At 41.6% G+C, this 15,402-nt stretch overlaps 3 protein-coding genes across 3 annotated transcripts; 1 reads left to right on the top strand and 2 right to left on the bottom strand.

Moving 5' to 3' along the window:
- Positions 1-1,162: 1,162 nt before the first annotated feature.
- Positions 1,163-4,840, bottom strand: LOC112575977 (probable glutathione S-transferase 7). Its single transcript, XM_025258169.1, has 5 exons — positions 4,511-4,840; positions 3,226-3,318; positions 2,856-2,971; positions 2,149-2,253; positions 1,163-1,816 (listed from the first exon to the last, which is right to left on the bottom strand). The coding sequence occupies exons 1-5, from the start codon at positions 4,644-4,646 to the stop codon at positions 1,661-1,663; spliced, it is 606 nt and encodes a 201-aa protein (XP_025113954.1). The 5' UTR covers positions 4,647-4,840; the 3' UTR covers positions 1,163-1,660.
- A 717-nt stretch (positions 4,841-5,557) lies between these two features.
- LOC112575640 (glutathione S-transferase 1-like) lies at positions 5,558-9,786 on the bottom strand. The gene is given in 6 exon segments (XM_025257615.1): positions 5,558-6,553; positions 6,915-7,019; positions 7,451-7,584; positions 9,243-9,335; positions 9,620-9,673; positions 9,676-9,786. Coding segments are annotated over 6 exon segments (630 nt in total). The 5' UTR covers positions 9,752-9,786; the 3' UTR covers positions 5,558-6,385.
- Positions 9,685-14,992, top strand: LOC112575980 (glutathione S-transferase 4-like). Its single transcript, XM_025258172.1, has 6 exons — positions 9,685-9,814; positions 11,755-11,899; positions 12,112-12,204; positions 13,175-13,290; positions 13,733-13,835; positions 13,953-14,992. The coding sequence occupies exons 2-5, from the start codon at positions 11,767-11,769 to the stop codon at positions 13,832-13,834; spliced, it is 444 nt and encodes a 147-aa protein (XP_025113957.1). The 5' UTR covers positions 9,685-9,814; positions 11,755-11,766; the 3' UTR covers position 13,835; positions 13,953-14,992.
- Positions 14,993-15,402: the final 410 nt, after the last annotated feature.

The raw sequence follows: 15,402 nt of genomic DNA, 5'->3' as shown, positions 1-15,402 counted from the left end.
GAGACTGAATCATTAACAAGAAACAATGGCGTATGTAGAACTTGTGTCTTAACTCAATCATTTAATGTTTCATATCCACACAGGTCGAACAAACTAGCGATAAAAACATGTTCTCCATCTAGTGATATGTTTATCGCCCTGATAAAGACTGAGGACTGTCATGGATGTACACAGATATCTGCCTCTTCTCCTATAGTCATACATCTCATGTAGGTCGTGTTTGGAGCGAAGCTAAAGATGTGGTATGTATATCTACAATGGTAAATCAACACACAACACGTGTGGTTCCATATTTTAGCGTGAAGTTTAATATAGGAGTACATCTTCTCAGCAGGACTTTACAGAAAACCATTTAGGTGAAGAAAAATGTGTTTTTACAGCCAAAACACCACCAATGCAGGGCAACTCTGTCTACTCTTTGCGTTCCCAGAATCTTTGGCACAGAGCAGTGAGACCATTTGTCATTTCTTTCCCACAGTGCTTGGGAAGCTAACGGTTTTCAGTTGAGTCCTTGTTGGCTATCTAGAGGCTAAGGCCCCAATGAGTCGATTGAAACACTTTATGAGTCGTCTGTAAGTGTCCTGTGTGTCTTAGCAAAGTAATGTAGATTAGGATGTGCAAAATCGGATAACAACCTGTCGTCTGTAGTCAGCCTTGGGGGTCCCAACATCTCGACCCTTTCTCTACTAGAGACCACGGAACTACCACTGTTTGAATTTATATTTAAAGCACGAGGCTCGTAAGGTTTGATGTCAGCGAGAGTGCCTTGCCCTTACTTACATTAAACAAAGACAATTGAGACTAAGCTACTCAGTGTGAGGCAGTATCGTATTCTTGAGAATTTAAAAGCTGTTTTCACAAGATTTGTTCGGTTAAAATACATAGTCCATATTCTGTGGAACAATTAACATCAACTGACGGAGTTTTGCAGGCAAATAAATGGACAAAACATACTGAGAGTCACTATACTGTTATGATTACATTGTGCTTGCATCTCAGTAGTAATACTGATTGGCAATTGTTCTTACTCAAAGAATACAGTCTCAATGACTTCAAGACTTTCTCTTTATATGTATGTTAGTCCAAATATTGCACATACATCAGCTGTATGTGTCTGTCATATATTAGCAACAACAGCTGAATACAAAAATCTCACTCCATGAACATTTTAATTAATGGAAATCTTTTAATTTGTCTAGTTTATTGAAAACAGAAATAGAAAATTAAAACAAAAGAAACTAATCACATTGTGCATCATGCAGTACATACAATTTAATAATTTTACTGGCTGTAAGGTTAGTACACAACTGGCAATGTAACAATGTAACAATGTAACATGCCAATTTATCAGTTTCAGCGTGTTTGAGATATTCCCCTCATTAACATTACTTATCTAGAATTACAAAAACCAGAATTTATCCTGAAAGTCATCAGATTTTTTTCTTTTATTTCTTTTTTTTATACTCTCACTCACTCACTGTGTTTGTAGGATGAGCAGATGAATGCGCGACGGAAGGTTACAGTACTGAAGTCCCGCAAGCTGCTTGCAAGATGGCGAATGTCTCTATCGCAAGATTTGTCTGTTCGGTTGTCTGTCTGTCTGGCTGGTTAATTCCACATTCGTTCTATTCTTCAGGTTGTAAAGCTCTGAAGGCGATTCTCATTTGTTGCCGTTGATGTAAGTCTTGATGTTCTCGTTGCTCTCTATATTCTCTACCAATGTCTTGATTTCCGGGAAGCTGGTGCTGGCGTCGTAGTTGAAGGTGTCGCGGGTTTGTTTCACAATGTCATACACTGTCAGGTCTGCCAGTGACAGCTGAAACAAATAGACATTACACAAGGAAATCTTTATCTTTGTGTGCAGGTGTATATGTAAAATATTATATACCTTCCTGTTAATTTTGGGAAGTCTTTTATCCCAGGATGTCGGATGAACGTCTGCCCCAACTTTCTAACACATAAAACTGCTCCTATTGGAACATCTGTCAACACATACAAATATGCGCTCACTTCATTGTTATGAATGACATTTTAATTTAGACAATAACACAAGTTCACGAACAAAACACGGGAACCATACACTCTGGCTCCTCTGTCTGGCCTACAAAAGATTTCGCCTCACCTGGTCACCTACAAACTCTTACTCACCTTATCACCTACAAAATACCCAGATCCATTTTCCTGCAGAAGTTTCTGGAAGAAACCAAAAAACCTGGGGGCGTCGTCCTTCACCAAGGCAGCCCAGAGTTCTTCCTAAAAAAAAAAAGAAAACCACTGTTGTCAGTAAATACCCGTATGATGGGCCGGACATTGTCCAGAACGTCAGAGTTTCAAACTGTGTCTGAGGAGTTGATATAGTCCGACACAGTCATGCCACAGGCAATAGTTCGCCATTTTGTGTGCAGTGCATAGAAACAGGAACTACATCACAACAATGATGTTGGCGATTAAAAACATAACAGGATGAATAATGATAAATGAGACATGAGGTATAGTGAAAGAAGTTTATGGTATTATTACAGGCTATGGTATTAGAAACAGAACCAAAAGCAAAAATACAATCGTCTAGAAAAGATAATAGCGATATGTTATTATGAGAGATAGAATCAAAACATAATATTAAGGGCTATAATAAGGTTTATAACACCAAACGATAGCAAGACATTATCGCGAGAGATTCTTTCAGCAAAGACTATGACCACTGCCACCAGCCCTTCACTCCGACCACGACACTCATGAACTATAAATTTAAGACCACCTTCGACCCCCTGACCCCCACAAGGTTTGTTAGCTAAACGTTGAATGAGGTATCTATGGATATAAGGTGAGCTCTAGGATGTGGTCATGTGGAATACCTTTTTGGCAGGGTCCTTCTGGACAAAGGCTCTGATGAAAACACGAATGAAGTCCTGCACGAGACCCACCACCTCGTCAATGCGGAGTGCCTGCAGGTTGTTATCGCCATAGAGACCTGGTCAATCGTAGACATCAGGTTTACTTACAGTCTGTCAGAGTCTAAGCCCGGATATAAAGACTGACTTTCCTTATTCTGGAAAATTCTCCTTTTTTTTAATTTTACACAGTTTAGTTACAAATAAAGCATTCATAATAAATAGACAAAGTAATAACGATAAATAATCTTTGGATGATGACATATTTGCGTTACGCTTTTCTTTTTGTACTGTACTCTCTGTGTAAAGGGCTTAATCTACCCCGGGTACATACCGTTCTCCTGTGCAAAGAAAGTGGCTATGGCGACGCTCTGTCCATATTTCTTTCCCTTGTATTCTACATAGGGTACCTGGCCGAAAGGTGCCTCTGTGTGAGATAGTATTACACACTGAGTGTGTTGACCTCAGCTGCTGCACATAATACATATATATATATCTTGATAATACTATTTTTGAACAAACAGTCATAATCATACATTTATGGGCGTCTGTGCTTGCTTTCCAACCTTGGTTGCTACACGACACCCAGAGGGCAGTAAACAGGTGAGGAGGTGAGCATGTGTTTTTACCTGTGAGTGTTTAGAGTGGCATGAACGCATCTTAATCTCCAGGGGCCGTCGTCATGAAATAAGAGACAGTTGTTTCTCGTGGACAAAATGGGGAACTCAAGTAAAAGTGTCTCGTTTTCGTAATAACGATGTCATGACCAGACACCGTGGATACTACCGTGGATACTACATGTTTCTTTAACCCGGGTATCTTGTGTACGGTCTGTAGAGGTGAGACAACATCTATGGGGGTCTGGGTATCGCTCTATAACTTCGGGAACAATGTGCTTGCTCTTGAGTTCCTTATTTTGTCCCAGAGAAAAGACTTGAACCCTCTTCATAATTCCGCTCCAGGTAGGGATTGAACTCCAAAATCAACTTTCTCTCACATATATATATATTACTTCATATTAGTGCATACTAGTCTTAATAGTGTTAATCAACTAGTGTCATTCATTCATTTTCATAAAGGACGATTGACCAAGTACCCGTATCATCTTTGTAAAATGTAACTGAGCAAGTCGTCAGTAAAATTGTTGACGTCTGTGAAGTGCAAAGGCAATTCGATAACAGTCTTCATCAGTAATGAGCAATCGCCATTTCCTCTACATCTTTGGCTTTGTTTTGTTTTTTATTTTATTATTTCGCCTTTTGACCCGATTTCGCTAAGACATTAGGAATGATGAGGCGAAGATCTTTCACCTAATGTTGGTTTGCACTGTCGGGGTCGGAAGGAGGGGTGCGGAAGAAAAAGATATGGAGGTCAGAGTCGAAAGGTTAAAGGTGAACAGATCCGAGTTGCCTCGATCGCTATATCTACAATGTCATTGAATCACCTCGTCGTTATGGATACGCCCATTCTGTTGCATCATAGTCGTGGGACTCGATTGCAAAATGTTCCTCTCTGTCGTGTAGCCTACCCTTGTACAGATATCAGATGCCACAGTTAAACAGAGAAGGTGTGCTGGGAGGCGAGAGAAATAAAAACACAGAGTCAGCAGTACTTCTTACCTGGCTTGTACCTGGCAGCCCAGTCGGCGCCCGAAAACCTCACATCGTCGAACTCGACCCCTGCTACAGCTAGCACCAGGCGCACCAGCTCGCCCCGGCCAGGAAAATCGAAATAAAACAGCCTAACGGACGACATTGTTTGGTCACTGCTGAGTGTCAGGGTCTTACTCTGTGTCACGTGTCACTTGTCCGCTGTACCCAGTGGCTGACACGCAGGCTGGGGTCGCTTGACTTCCCCGTATTTTTGTAACATACATATACCGACCTTTACACCGCGTGGAATGTTCCTGTATTGTGACAAAGGCGCTCAACGACAAGAGGCAAAGAGCGGCAACACCCGGCCTAGAAAATGACGGTTGACCCAGTTTGGTGCCGGGTGGGTGTGAGTGGAGGCGGGGGAGGAGGGCTTGGGGTGCATGGGTGGCAGTGTGTTATCTTCAGTTTCATCATACAGAGCACGAGTGTCAGTGCACAGCCGCCACAGATAACAACTGAAATTCGAAAGCTGAGTGCACGGTGCTCACACAAACAACAACAGGTAAGCAACAGTCGGCAGGTTTCACACAGGTCATAACGACAAAGGAAGGACTAAGGTGAAATAAAAGAGTTAAAGGACTAAGTGAATGAAAGAGTTGCTAAAGGTGATAGGTAATAAAGGTGTGAGTGTGCAAGATGTTGTGATTTTACTATCATATAGTTGATTTCTAGGAACGGACTGTAAGATCTGCAGGCAAACAGTCAAATCGGGGGGAGAAAGGTTCTTTGTGCCTGAATGCAGGTCTTGCCAAGATTTTTTTTATCCATATGCCATGTCATGTCAGTGAAATAACATAATCAAGTGTTATATTACCGAGGTAAAAACGGTGTCGTATATGCGGTGATGTGACAACCTGAAATGGTGACTGATGGGATCAGAGGAGGATAAAAGTGAAAGGTCTAGAGAAAATGTATAATGATCCAGCTGCAATTTCACACTTGACAACACATTTTGTCCACAATTGTCTCTCACAATTTACACACGGACCATCAATACACAACTAAATTAACAAATTTTGTACTGCTTTATTAATATAAACACCAATACAACTCATATCAATAAAAAATAGTAAAAACAATAACTGATTCCACAAGTTGAGCAAAGCTTGATGTTAAATTAGCAGAATGTGTTTATTCCACATTTCCCGAAGTGGATGATCAGTGACTATTTGCCCTCGCAGCTAATGATTTTAAATGTTACTTCAAACATCAGACTGCGGTTAAGATATTGAGATCAAAGCAAAGAGTTTTCTCACTGGATAAAAAGCGGACTTTCTGCATCGACAGGTCATGGACACAAAAAGAAACAACAATTCGTGATAGAGGCAAAAAGCTGCGGATTGTGGATTGTCTACAGCTTATTGTGACAAACAGAACTGATGACAAATGCCTTGTGTCTGCAGCAGCTCTCATCGTGTCCACACCTCTATAGCAAAAAACTTGTACTGTCACTGTGGTCACTCAGGCACACCGCAATCTTGTCAGCAAATAAAATAGCTATTCACATTGATCCCTTCAAAACTTATATGGTCACCCTCGCTTGAGGTACAGATGGTACAATCTGGACCCCAACATAATTTTCAGGACTCGAAAGATCGAAGTGATCTGCTAATAGTTCTTTTGTTCGTCCTTTGAGAGTAACTATTTCTGTTTTCAGTGTTAAACATTCTCTGATGTACAGGCAAGTCTCCGTCTTCAAACATACCAAAGATGTGGACTGGACGAGTGGTTGACCTTGCGCCCTTTTGTTTATTTGCTATTAACTCAATCTGAAACTGTTCTTTCAAGAGAAAGGATGCATTCCAACGGGCCACAATGTCACAACTGCGTTGTTTCCCCTTAAAATGTAGTTACCTTGCGGCTGGCCAGGTAAGGCTTGAGCTTTTCATTGCTCTCCACTTTGTCGACGAGGGTCTGAATCTCGGGAAATTTGGCTGCTGCGTCGTAGTTGAAGTTCTGCTGGACACTGGTGGCCTGGTCATACACGACGATGTCGGCTAGAGACAACTGTGACACACAAAGGGACACAATCCCACTTGAGTTTTTCACTGGCTACCTGCGCATGCGTGTAAATGCGTGTCTGTATGACTTCGCGCACGTGGTAAGCTGAATGTGCGTTTGTAAGTGAGCATTTGTGTAGGTATGTGTGTTTGGGCATGAATGTGAGTGTGTGCAAGCGCTAATAAACCTAATTTTTTTGTAACCTAAAGAGGTTGTGTACTGGATTTTTAGAATTTCAAATCTAGGTAGAAACTATGGTAACGCTACACATCACAGATGCTGCAGGTGAATTTGAAAATAGATGATTATTCAAAGCTAGCAAAAACGAAAAAAAAGAGAGAAAGGAATGGTTATAAAGAAGGTTTACCTTGTTTCCTACGAAGTATCCGGTACCATTCTCCCGAAGCAACTTTTGGAAGAATCCAAAAAATTTGGGTAGGTCTTCCTCTGCTATCTTCTTCTTAAGCTCTTCCTGAAAGAAATAAATGTTCAAATACAGACTAACAGTGATCGATGTTATGGAGACTATCAGTGGAAAAATACTCGACTTCTGGCTTCTAAACAGGTGGCTGAGGGATTTTTATTCAGTTTCTCGAAAACCTTCAAATGAAATTTTTGAGCGGATGCTTTTGAATTCGTTTTGGTCTTTAACAATGTTTAATATCAAATAGAATTCCAGGTTATTAAGAATGAAAAAAAAGTAGATTTCCAGATGACTAACACTAACTTGCCAGTAAATTTTCTAATCGTGACACATGACATTTTTTCATTCTCGTAGGGAAAAAATTTGAACATTAAAGAGCACATCGGATAAAGATTAAAGTGATACGAGTCGGGGTTACCTTCCCCCCACTACAACACCTTCATCAAAATCTTAAAACTGCGAAATGCACACACACACACCTTTTTAGCTGGGTCCTCTTCTCTGAAGATTCGAACCATGCTCTGCACGGCATCTTGCACAAGGCCAATTACCTCCCCAATACGAAGACCGTCCAGTTCGTTGTCACCAACAGTCTGAGAAAAGACAGGTGATGGTCATATAACTCTGAAAGCATTGTCAAGAATCCATACCAGGTATACACAATTCAATCACAGCTACAGCAGTTACGAGCCTAGCAGCTACCTTCTCCGACATTTGCTTCATGAACCCTGACCTTAAGATGAGTAGCGGATGCGGTGCAAGGTTTTCAGTGTGAGGGAGGGGTAGCAGGACGTTTAGATCGAGTACCTACCCCTTACACGGATACCCGGGTATGTGTATAACCTACGATCACTTTGGAAGGCCTCACATAGAAGCGGGTATATTTCGGGTGCATGTTTTTGTTTGGGGTTTTTTTCTTTTCACGTGACTGCCTGATTTTGGGGGTGAGGGCGAAATTGATGTTTTACGCCGAGGCAACAGCTAAGATTATTTCAAGCCAAATCTACCAGCCATGTCACATGCTGAGAAAACGCAGCGTGCCCGAGACGAGATCTGAACCCAGAACAGCCAATCCTCATTGGATTGATGACAGACGCTAACAGCTGCACCACAGAACCGCCTGTGATCTTGGGTGGGGACTGTAGGTGACAGACACAGCACAGTGCAGACAACTCATGACACATACAGTGAACAACACCTGTGCTAACATTTACAAGGCTACGAAACGCTGTTCGTGCATGTTCAAAGCCTACAAAAAGGTAAGCTGCTCCTGCACATCCTCTCAGGTAATCGATGCAGCATGGAAGTAGGTCGACCAATACCCGTGGCACGCCCGTTAGGTAAACATTCAGTAGTCGTGAAGGGTAAGAGCTGTCGTAGGAAGTTGGAGGGGGGAGGTGCGGAAAGAAAAGATCGATTCTGCCAGGTAGTTTCAGGTGAAAACCAAACCTGCAAGGTCTGCAACAGCAAACGTCTTAACTCCAGGGTGCGCAGACCTGTGCGCAGTGGGAAAGAGGGGGTGGGGAGGGAACTCCTGCATAGCAACACAGACGGAGCTCCCAAGCCCAGGTAAATAACACCGTCCACACACACCAGCGGTATCGACAACCTCGATGTAACCAAGGAACTTGTCAGACTTTGAATGTGAAGCCTATCGGGTGTATTGTCAGTAGGGCTACAGTTCGTGGCGTTCGATTGCCACGCGCCCTACAAAACTAAATACAAACGGGTAGGGGTGGCGGGTGTATGGAGGTCTTTATAAGGACATCGACCACAGCCGGTACAACTGGCTTTGTGTCTGTCAGCAGATTTCTCAGGCAGTAAGTTCTGCGTGTTGTAGCATAACCGGTGAAAAGAGATGTAGGAGGGGGAAGAAAATTGCAAAATAAACTTCAACTGTTGGTTAACTGTACTTGTATAAATTAGTGACCTACAATATTTCCCTACTCTTGAAATATTGCACATAAGACACATCAAAACAAGATTTACTACCAAAAAGATCAGTTAAATTTTATACCTGAAACCTGATATCCATTGTGAAAAATGTAGACCAGGTAAGTATTAGTAAGTTTACTTTATTCAACTCTTCGCTTATCAATAAATATAGGTGTGTGTGTGGGCGCGCGCGCGTGCTCACGATCTGTCTTTTCAAAAATTGTTTCGTTAAATCTGAGACCTTGGTGACAACCTCATTTAGCAACATGCACAGCTGTCACATACCTATTTATATGATCGATTACTGAATGGTTCTTTATCGATTTGTATACTTACTATTTACGCGTGCAAAATACGTTGCTATGGCGACACTCTGTCCATACTTTTTGCCATTGAGTTCGATAAAAGGTACTTGGCCAAATGGTGCCTCTGAAAAATGTTATAAACATTACTGTCACAGAAAGTATTCGGAAAATTAAAAACACAAGTAACGAAAGTGAAAAAAAAAAGAAAATATTAGTGGCTGATATGTTGTAATCACGATAACACACAATATCTACCTCAGCAGTTGAAAAAGGAGAAGAAATTAAGTTATGAAACCGACATTTTCGCAGGCAGCGACAGGGTCGAAGGGCAAACACAAGTGTCGTCTGCTTGCAGCAAAGACCTGCAATCAGTGATTCACAAGAGACCCCACCCTCACCCTGTCTTACCTGGCTTGTACTTGGACACCCATTCCTCGCGCGCAAATCTGACATCTTCGAACTTTGCCCGGCAGCTGCCAGGGTCAGACGAATGATCTCAGCTCGCCCTCGAGCGTCGAAGTAGTACAGCTTGGTGGCCATGTTGGATCTGTGGCGGGTGTTGTTGCAAGACAAGGCTTCTGTCGCCGAGTAGTGCCAACCGAGGTGAGCAAGCGGCTTTTAAACGCTCGCAAGCGGGTATCCATGCTGAACCTATGTGCCAGGTAAGCGCACCTGTCGAGCTTCAGCTACTACCTTCGCGCAATTTCTTCTCGTGCAGCCAGCGGGACTTGCTGCCGCTGACACTGAGGTTACGAGGGCAAAGGTCGCGTGATTAATGCGCAGAGGTGAAGGTCACTGAGCCGTAGAATTGCTGAGTCATCTATCTCTCTCACACGCACACACATGATAACTTGTCGACACGACAATCGCTATCTTTGAACTTCCACGAAATAATTAGCATGGAGGTATAAAATGTGTGCAGATGATGTTATTGAGAGCGGTGGTGTGCTGAGTGCGTGCCGACACTACACCCGTCACCCCACTCACGTTCAGAGTCAAGGCTAGACTGTGTTTAGAGACTTCACAATTAACAGGCCAGATTAGATTGTGATTTTACCTTGAATTTTTTTTTTTTTTTGTCCGAGCTTCATGAGTCACAGCCTTGCGATTAGCAAACTTGTCCAAGGCTGCACGCTGTGTGAAAGAGGAAGGGAAGATAACGCAGGTAGCTGTACCATTAATTCAGCATCTCATTTTATTTACTCCCACTGTGAAAAAAATGTGTGTGAAATAAAACCTGCCCTGACCACAAAGTTAAATAAAATTAAACAGTTTTATTGTCATCCACAGACTGTTCTCTGCTCTTTCTCCCCTCATCCCCTCGCGAAACACTTATCTCCCCGTCATCAAGTCCCGACCCTGTGGGGGTCATCTGCTGGCAGGAAAGGTCGCAAGTACCGAGGATATCAGTTACAGGTACACGTGTACCGGGTAGAGCGCGTGTCACGCCATGACTTGGCGAATTTTTTTAAAAGTATTTTTGTCCTGAGGCCGGGGTCAGGATGTGGACCGACTTTTTTTTTTTTCTCGACTAAATGAGAACAACGTGAATACACCGATGTAAAACGCAATGTCTCTCTCACACACACTGACACACATGAAGTCGATTATTATCTAGAAGTCTACAGTTTTACGGATCATTACTATAAATATGGAGTGATTATGTTTTCGTTTTGGGGTTGCTTTTTTTTTTTTTTTTTTTTTTGAAGAGGCAATGACCTTCATCCCTCCACCTTTACCAACAGTCACTGGGTTTGAGGAAATTATGGACACGACATTCCCTGGAGCAAGGCAGAAACACTGCGTTGACTCGAAGAATAATTCATTAATTGTTGTTAATTGGGGCGATAGGTAAAGTTCGACCCCTTACCTTTTTAGGTTTATGTGGAGTACGTGTTACAGATCAGACCCTCTTTCCTCTCTGCCTCACCTCCAACCCTCTATTTGATCAGATATCAATTTTCGACACGAAGGTCGACCGAGATGAATTTTTAGTTTGCTGAGCTTCACGGGTATCGAACAGCGCTCTTCTCAGTTGGGACGCCAGCTGTAACCACTCCGCTACCCAGGGCAAGAGTGAGTACATAAAATCACTTACGAGCTCTGACTATCTGGTGCAAGCACCGCCCGGTGACCTGTTTTCGCTCTTAAAAATTGTAGTTGTTGGGTTTGTCCCCTTCTCTTGTCACTGAGCTTCTGTACCTCGCTTGCAAGCAGGTCAGCGGGTATAAAGGATCTGCCCTCGGTGACAGGCTGTCCTTGTTCTTTGTGACTTGTAATGGCAAGGTGTGTTTAACCAAACTCACACCAACTGTTGCAGTACAGTCAAAAAGTAGACATCAGGTGTGAGTGGTCTGCACGGCCAAGATACGGTGGAGTGAAAGAAGCTGAGACTCCTTCGCTGTTTGCTGTACATTAAAAAAAATTGTTTTGTCTGCTGGCGATCGCTTGTTTCATCAAACATCTTGGAATAAAAGAGAAAAGCAAGTGTTGTGGATAAAAAACACTGAAGTGAAGAATCCTTGATCATTGTCACATACCAGGAGGACATTACCATGGCTGACATCAAACTTTACTATTTCGATGCCAGAGGAGTGGCAGAAGTCTCACGCTTGGTGCTAGCGTTCGCTAAACAACCGTACGAGGACATCAGATGGTCTATGGATGACTGGCCAAAATATAAGAAAGGTAAGAAGAGAGAATGAATGAGTTTTATTGTGGAGGGCTGACAGAGAATGGGAGAGTTTCAAAGTGGATGGCTAAGAGAGGCTGGATGAGTTTTACTGTGGATGGCTGACGGAAAGAACAGAAGAGTTTTATCGTGGATAGCTGTCTGTGTTTGTTTAACATAGAGTTTAAATGTCAAAACTAATGTTTGTAAATTTTATATATTTTTTAAGAATCACCTTTCGGCCAGTCGCCGTGGATCGAGTACAAGGGAGAGAAACGCAGCCAAAGTATTGGCATATCAATTTTCCTGGCACAGAAATTTGGTAATCACCTGACTTATAGTATTTGCTGTCTGTCTTTGCGTTAGCCCTGAGTTCACTCTTGTCAGTTCTGGTCTCCATCACACCTGCACTATAAGTCTCTTCGTGAGTTCACGAAGATCATTGGTACTGACGCCGAGGTCAGTGTTGTAAGTTGTAAATGGATATACTTCCCAACCTTGTCGAAAAATATCCGTTGTTTTATTTTTATTTTTGTACTTCCAGCACGCAATCAACAACGATTCTAGAATGGAGGACTCTTGTATCAGCAAAGTAAGCAAGCTCTAGAATGTAGCCAGCATCCACTTGGACACATAGGAATGCTCCATGCTCTTCACCTCCAGCAGGAGAGGATTCTTGCCCCTCCTTAATGTGGCTGACATTTACCACTTGACCTCACGAGTTCATTTAAAGCTGCTTGTCACGAACCGAGTGTTTGTGTCTCCAGTGGCTTTTAACATAGGCACGTGCGACCTGTTTATGTAGAGACTTTATTTGTGTGAAGTGGCTCTATGTACGCTACTAGATAGAAAACCTTGATGACTTTATCGAGGTAAACTATGAAATTACAGAGACAATATTAAAAAAAATTATATTCGGCCACACGGCTCATGTATTCTGACCTAATTGCTATCACCACTTTGTTCTTTGATGTGACATTGATATCACCAAGTCTGTGATCTGATATTTGTGGCACCACTTCTCAACCCTGATCTGACATTTTTATTGCCACGTATGGCCCTTCTGACATTTTGTTACAATTTCTGTGACTTCCTCTGAAATTTCTGTTACCAGGTCTGTTTCCCAATCTGACATTTCTGTATCAAGGTGTGTATTCTGACCTGATATCTCTGTCATCAGGTTGGTACCTTGAACTTGTAATTCTGGAACGAAATTGTCTACTCCTGATATGTATTCTGATCTCACATTGCTGTCACTAGGTCTGTTATTGAACTGATGTCCCTGTCACTAGGTCTGTACGGCAAGACCCACCTGGAGGCGCTGCGTATCGACGAGGTCGTCTACCTGGTGCGCGATGTTCGTCTCGTCTGGGCGCAGGTGGACCAAGAGAAGAACCCCACGAAGAAGGTGATCCTCGGTCGTTGTTACGACCCCTGTTTATATTACACCTGGTTCTTGTCTATTCGCATCACCTTTTTCCTTGATACCCCTGCCCTTTATAATACCTTTCTCACCCTTTGCGGTAACACAAAACATATTTATTTTAACAGCTCGAGTAAAACTTTTTTTATGATCAGGTTAAGTTAATGAAAAATGAACCGGCTGATTTTGGAATACATCCATACACTTTATTTAGAAGTTTCGACTGAAGTTAAAAAAAATAAAAAATCCAAAGTGAATTCGTTTGACAGAGTGGTAAGTAATTCTTAGTGATCAAGAAATGTGTATAATACTATTCAGTACTTTAAAAATATAAAACTATTCAGAGACTTAGAGATAGATGCAGTATGTGATTGGTCACTACCAGCAGAGTCAGCAGCCAGTGAATACTGGTGTCAATTAATTGCAGGCTGAACTGGAGACAAAGTTCGAGGAGCAGGACTTGCCAAAATTTCTGGACACTTTGTTAAATTGTTGGAAGAAAACGCAACAGCGTTTTTATAGGAAATGAAGTAAGTATATATGTGTATGTATATGTATATGCGGATGTTTGTATCTACCTGTGCTTGTGCTCGAACAGTCGACCACACATTGTTCGATGATTATAGTAGGATGTCCCCTATTTTCAGTTGACCCTGGCGGACATTTACGTCTACGACCTGGTGTATCAACTGAAGAAGGTCAGGAACTATGATGCACTTACCAAGTTTCCTACCCTGGGGTCACTCAAGTCAAAGGTCGAGGGCAATCCTGACATTGCCAAGTACCTTTCAACACGCAAGGATACCCCTAGATAGGCTAACAAGTCTTTCTTAGCTTATCACACTGCCAGAGCTTCATAGTTAGAAATAATTGGCTGGATGGTCAATTTGATTATAATTTTTCCATGTAGTGGTGATTTTACACTGTAAGAAGAAGGCGGGCTTAAAAAGGGGAAGGAAAACAGATCCCTCCCATCACCATTTATATTTAGACATTTTAGAATCTTGTGTATAATATTACATATATTTTAGTTTTATTGTTATGGAAAATCTTTTTTTTTGTTGTTCAAAATTTATTTACGCCAATGAGTTTATTCAAAATACTTTTCTTAAATATTTAACCGAAGTTTTTTTTAAAAAAATGTGCTTTACAGTCATTAAAAGATTTTGTTTACAGAATCATGATTTCAACTGGAAAATAAACATTTAGTACAGTTTTCTTGCTGGCAGCTTACATGCTTTATGAAAATGTGTTTCTTAGGATGTGTTTGCAAATGTTTTATAAATGAAGATAAGTTTACAGTATGCATACAAAGATGTAACATGCTATCACGTGTGTTTCACAACCATCTTTTTAATTCTTACAAAACTTGTCTGTAAAAATTCGGCTCCAAATGTTGTTTGTTTACGGCAACACTCGTTTGACCGAACTGAATACTGTGTTTATGTCAGGTGACACGGACAGGTCAACTAGGTGAATGCCGCAGCATCTAGTTAACTAATCTGGATGACTCATAAATATATGTAAGAAAATAACAGAGATAATTATATCAATCATATTTGAAATAAAGACATAATGTATTTGCATGCGATTACATATCTTAAAAGCTGTGTTTTACAATTTTGAAGACAAGAGTATGCTATTATAATAAACATTCTATTAGTTCAGTGTCTCGGGAGAATTTTTCTTTGAAATGTTGAACTACAATTCAAGGAAAATAACTGCCAGTACCTTTTTCCCCCTATGCAAAGTCTTGAGTATACGTTAGCGACAGACGCCATCTAGTGGCATAACTTCTCAGACAGAGATGTCACTTGGAATAAATTCCACCTTTAATATCACAATTTGTGTGCTGACATATATAAAGGCAAACCACAGGTGAGCTTTCGTCCAGAGGATTCCCTGAAGCGTAGTACTCACCGGCGTCCCGTAGCATCTTTCTGTTTCCTCTGTCGACGCCTTTGTCTGTCTGATCATCTTCAAGATCATTCGATAATGGGATAAGTTAAATGACATCTTTACTCGATGCTGAAGCAACATATTATAGTTTTCGTAAAGGCTGGGAGCTGATGACAGTTCAGACAGGCGATGAGAGAT

This window comes from Pomacea canaliculata, linkage group LG11 (genome assembly GCF_003073045.1).
Source record: "Pomacea canaliculata isolate SZHN2017 linkage group LG11, ASM307304v1, whole genome shotgun sequence".
Lineage (NCBI taxonomy): Eukaryota > Metazoa > Mollusca > Gastropoda > Architaenioglossa > Ampullariidae > Pomacea > Pomacea canaliculata.
This window is presented reverse-complemented; position numbering and strand designations above follow the sequence as displayed.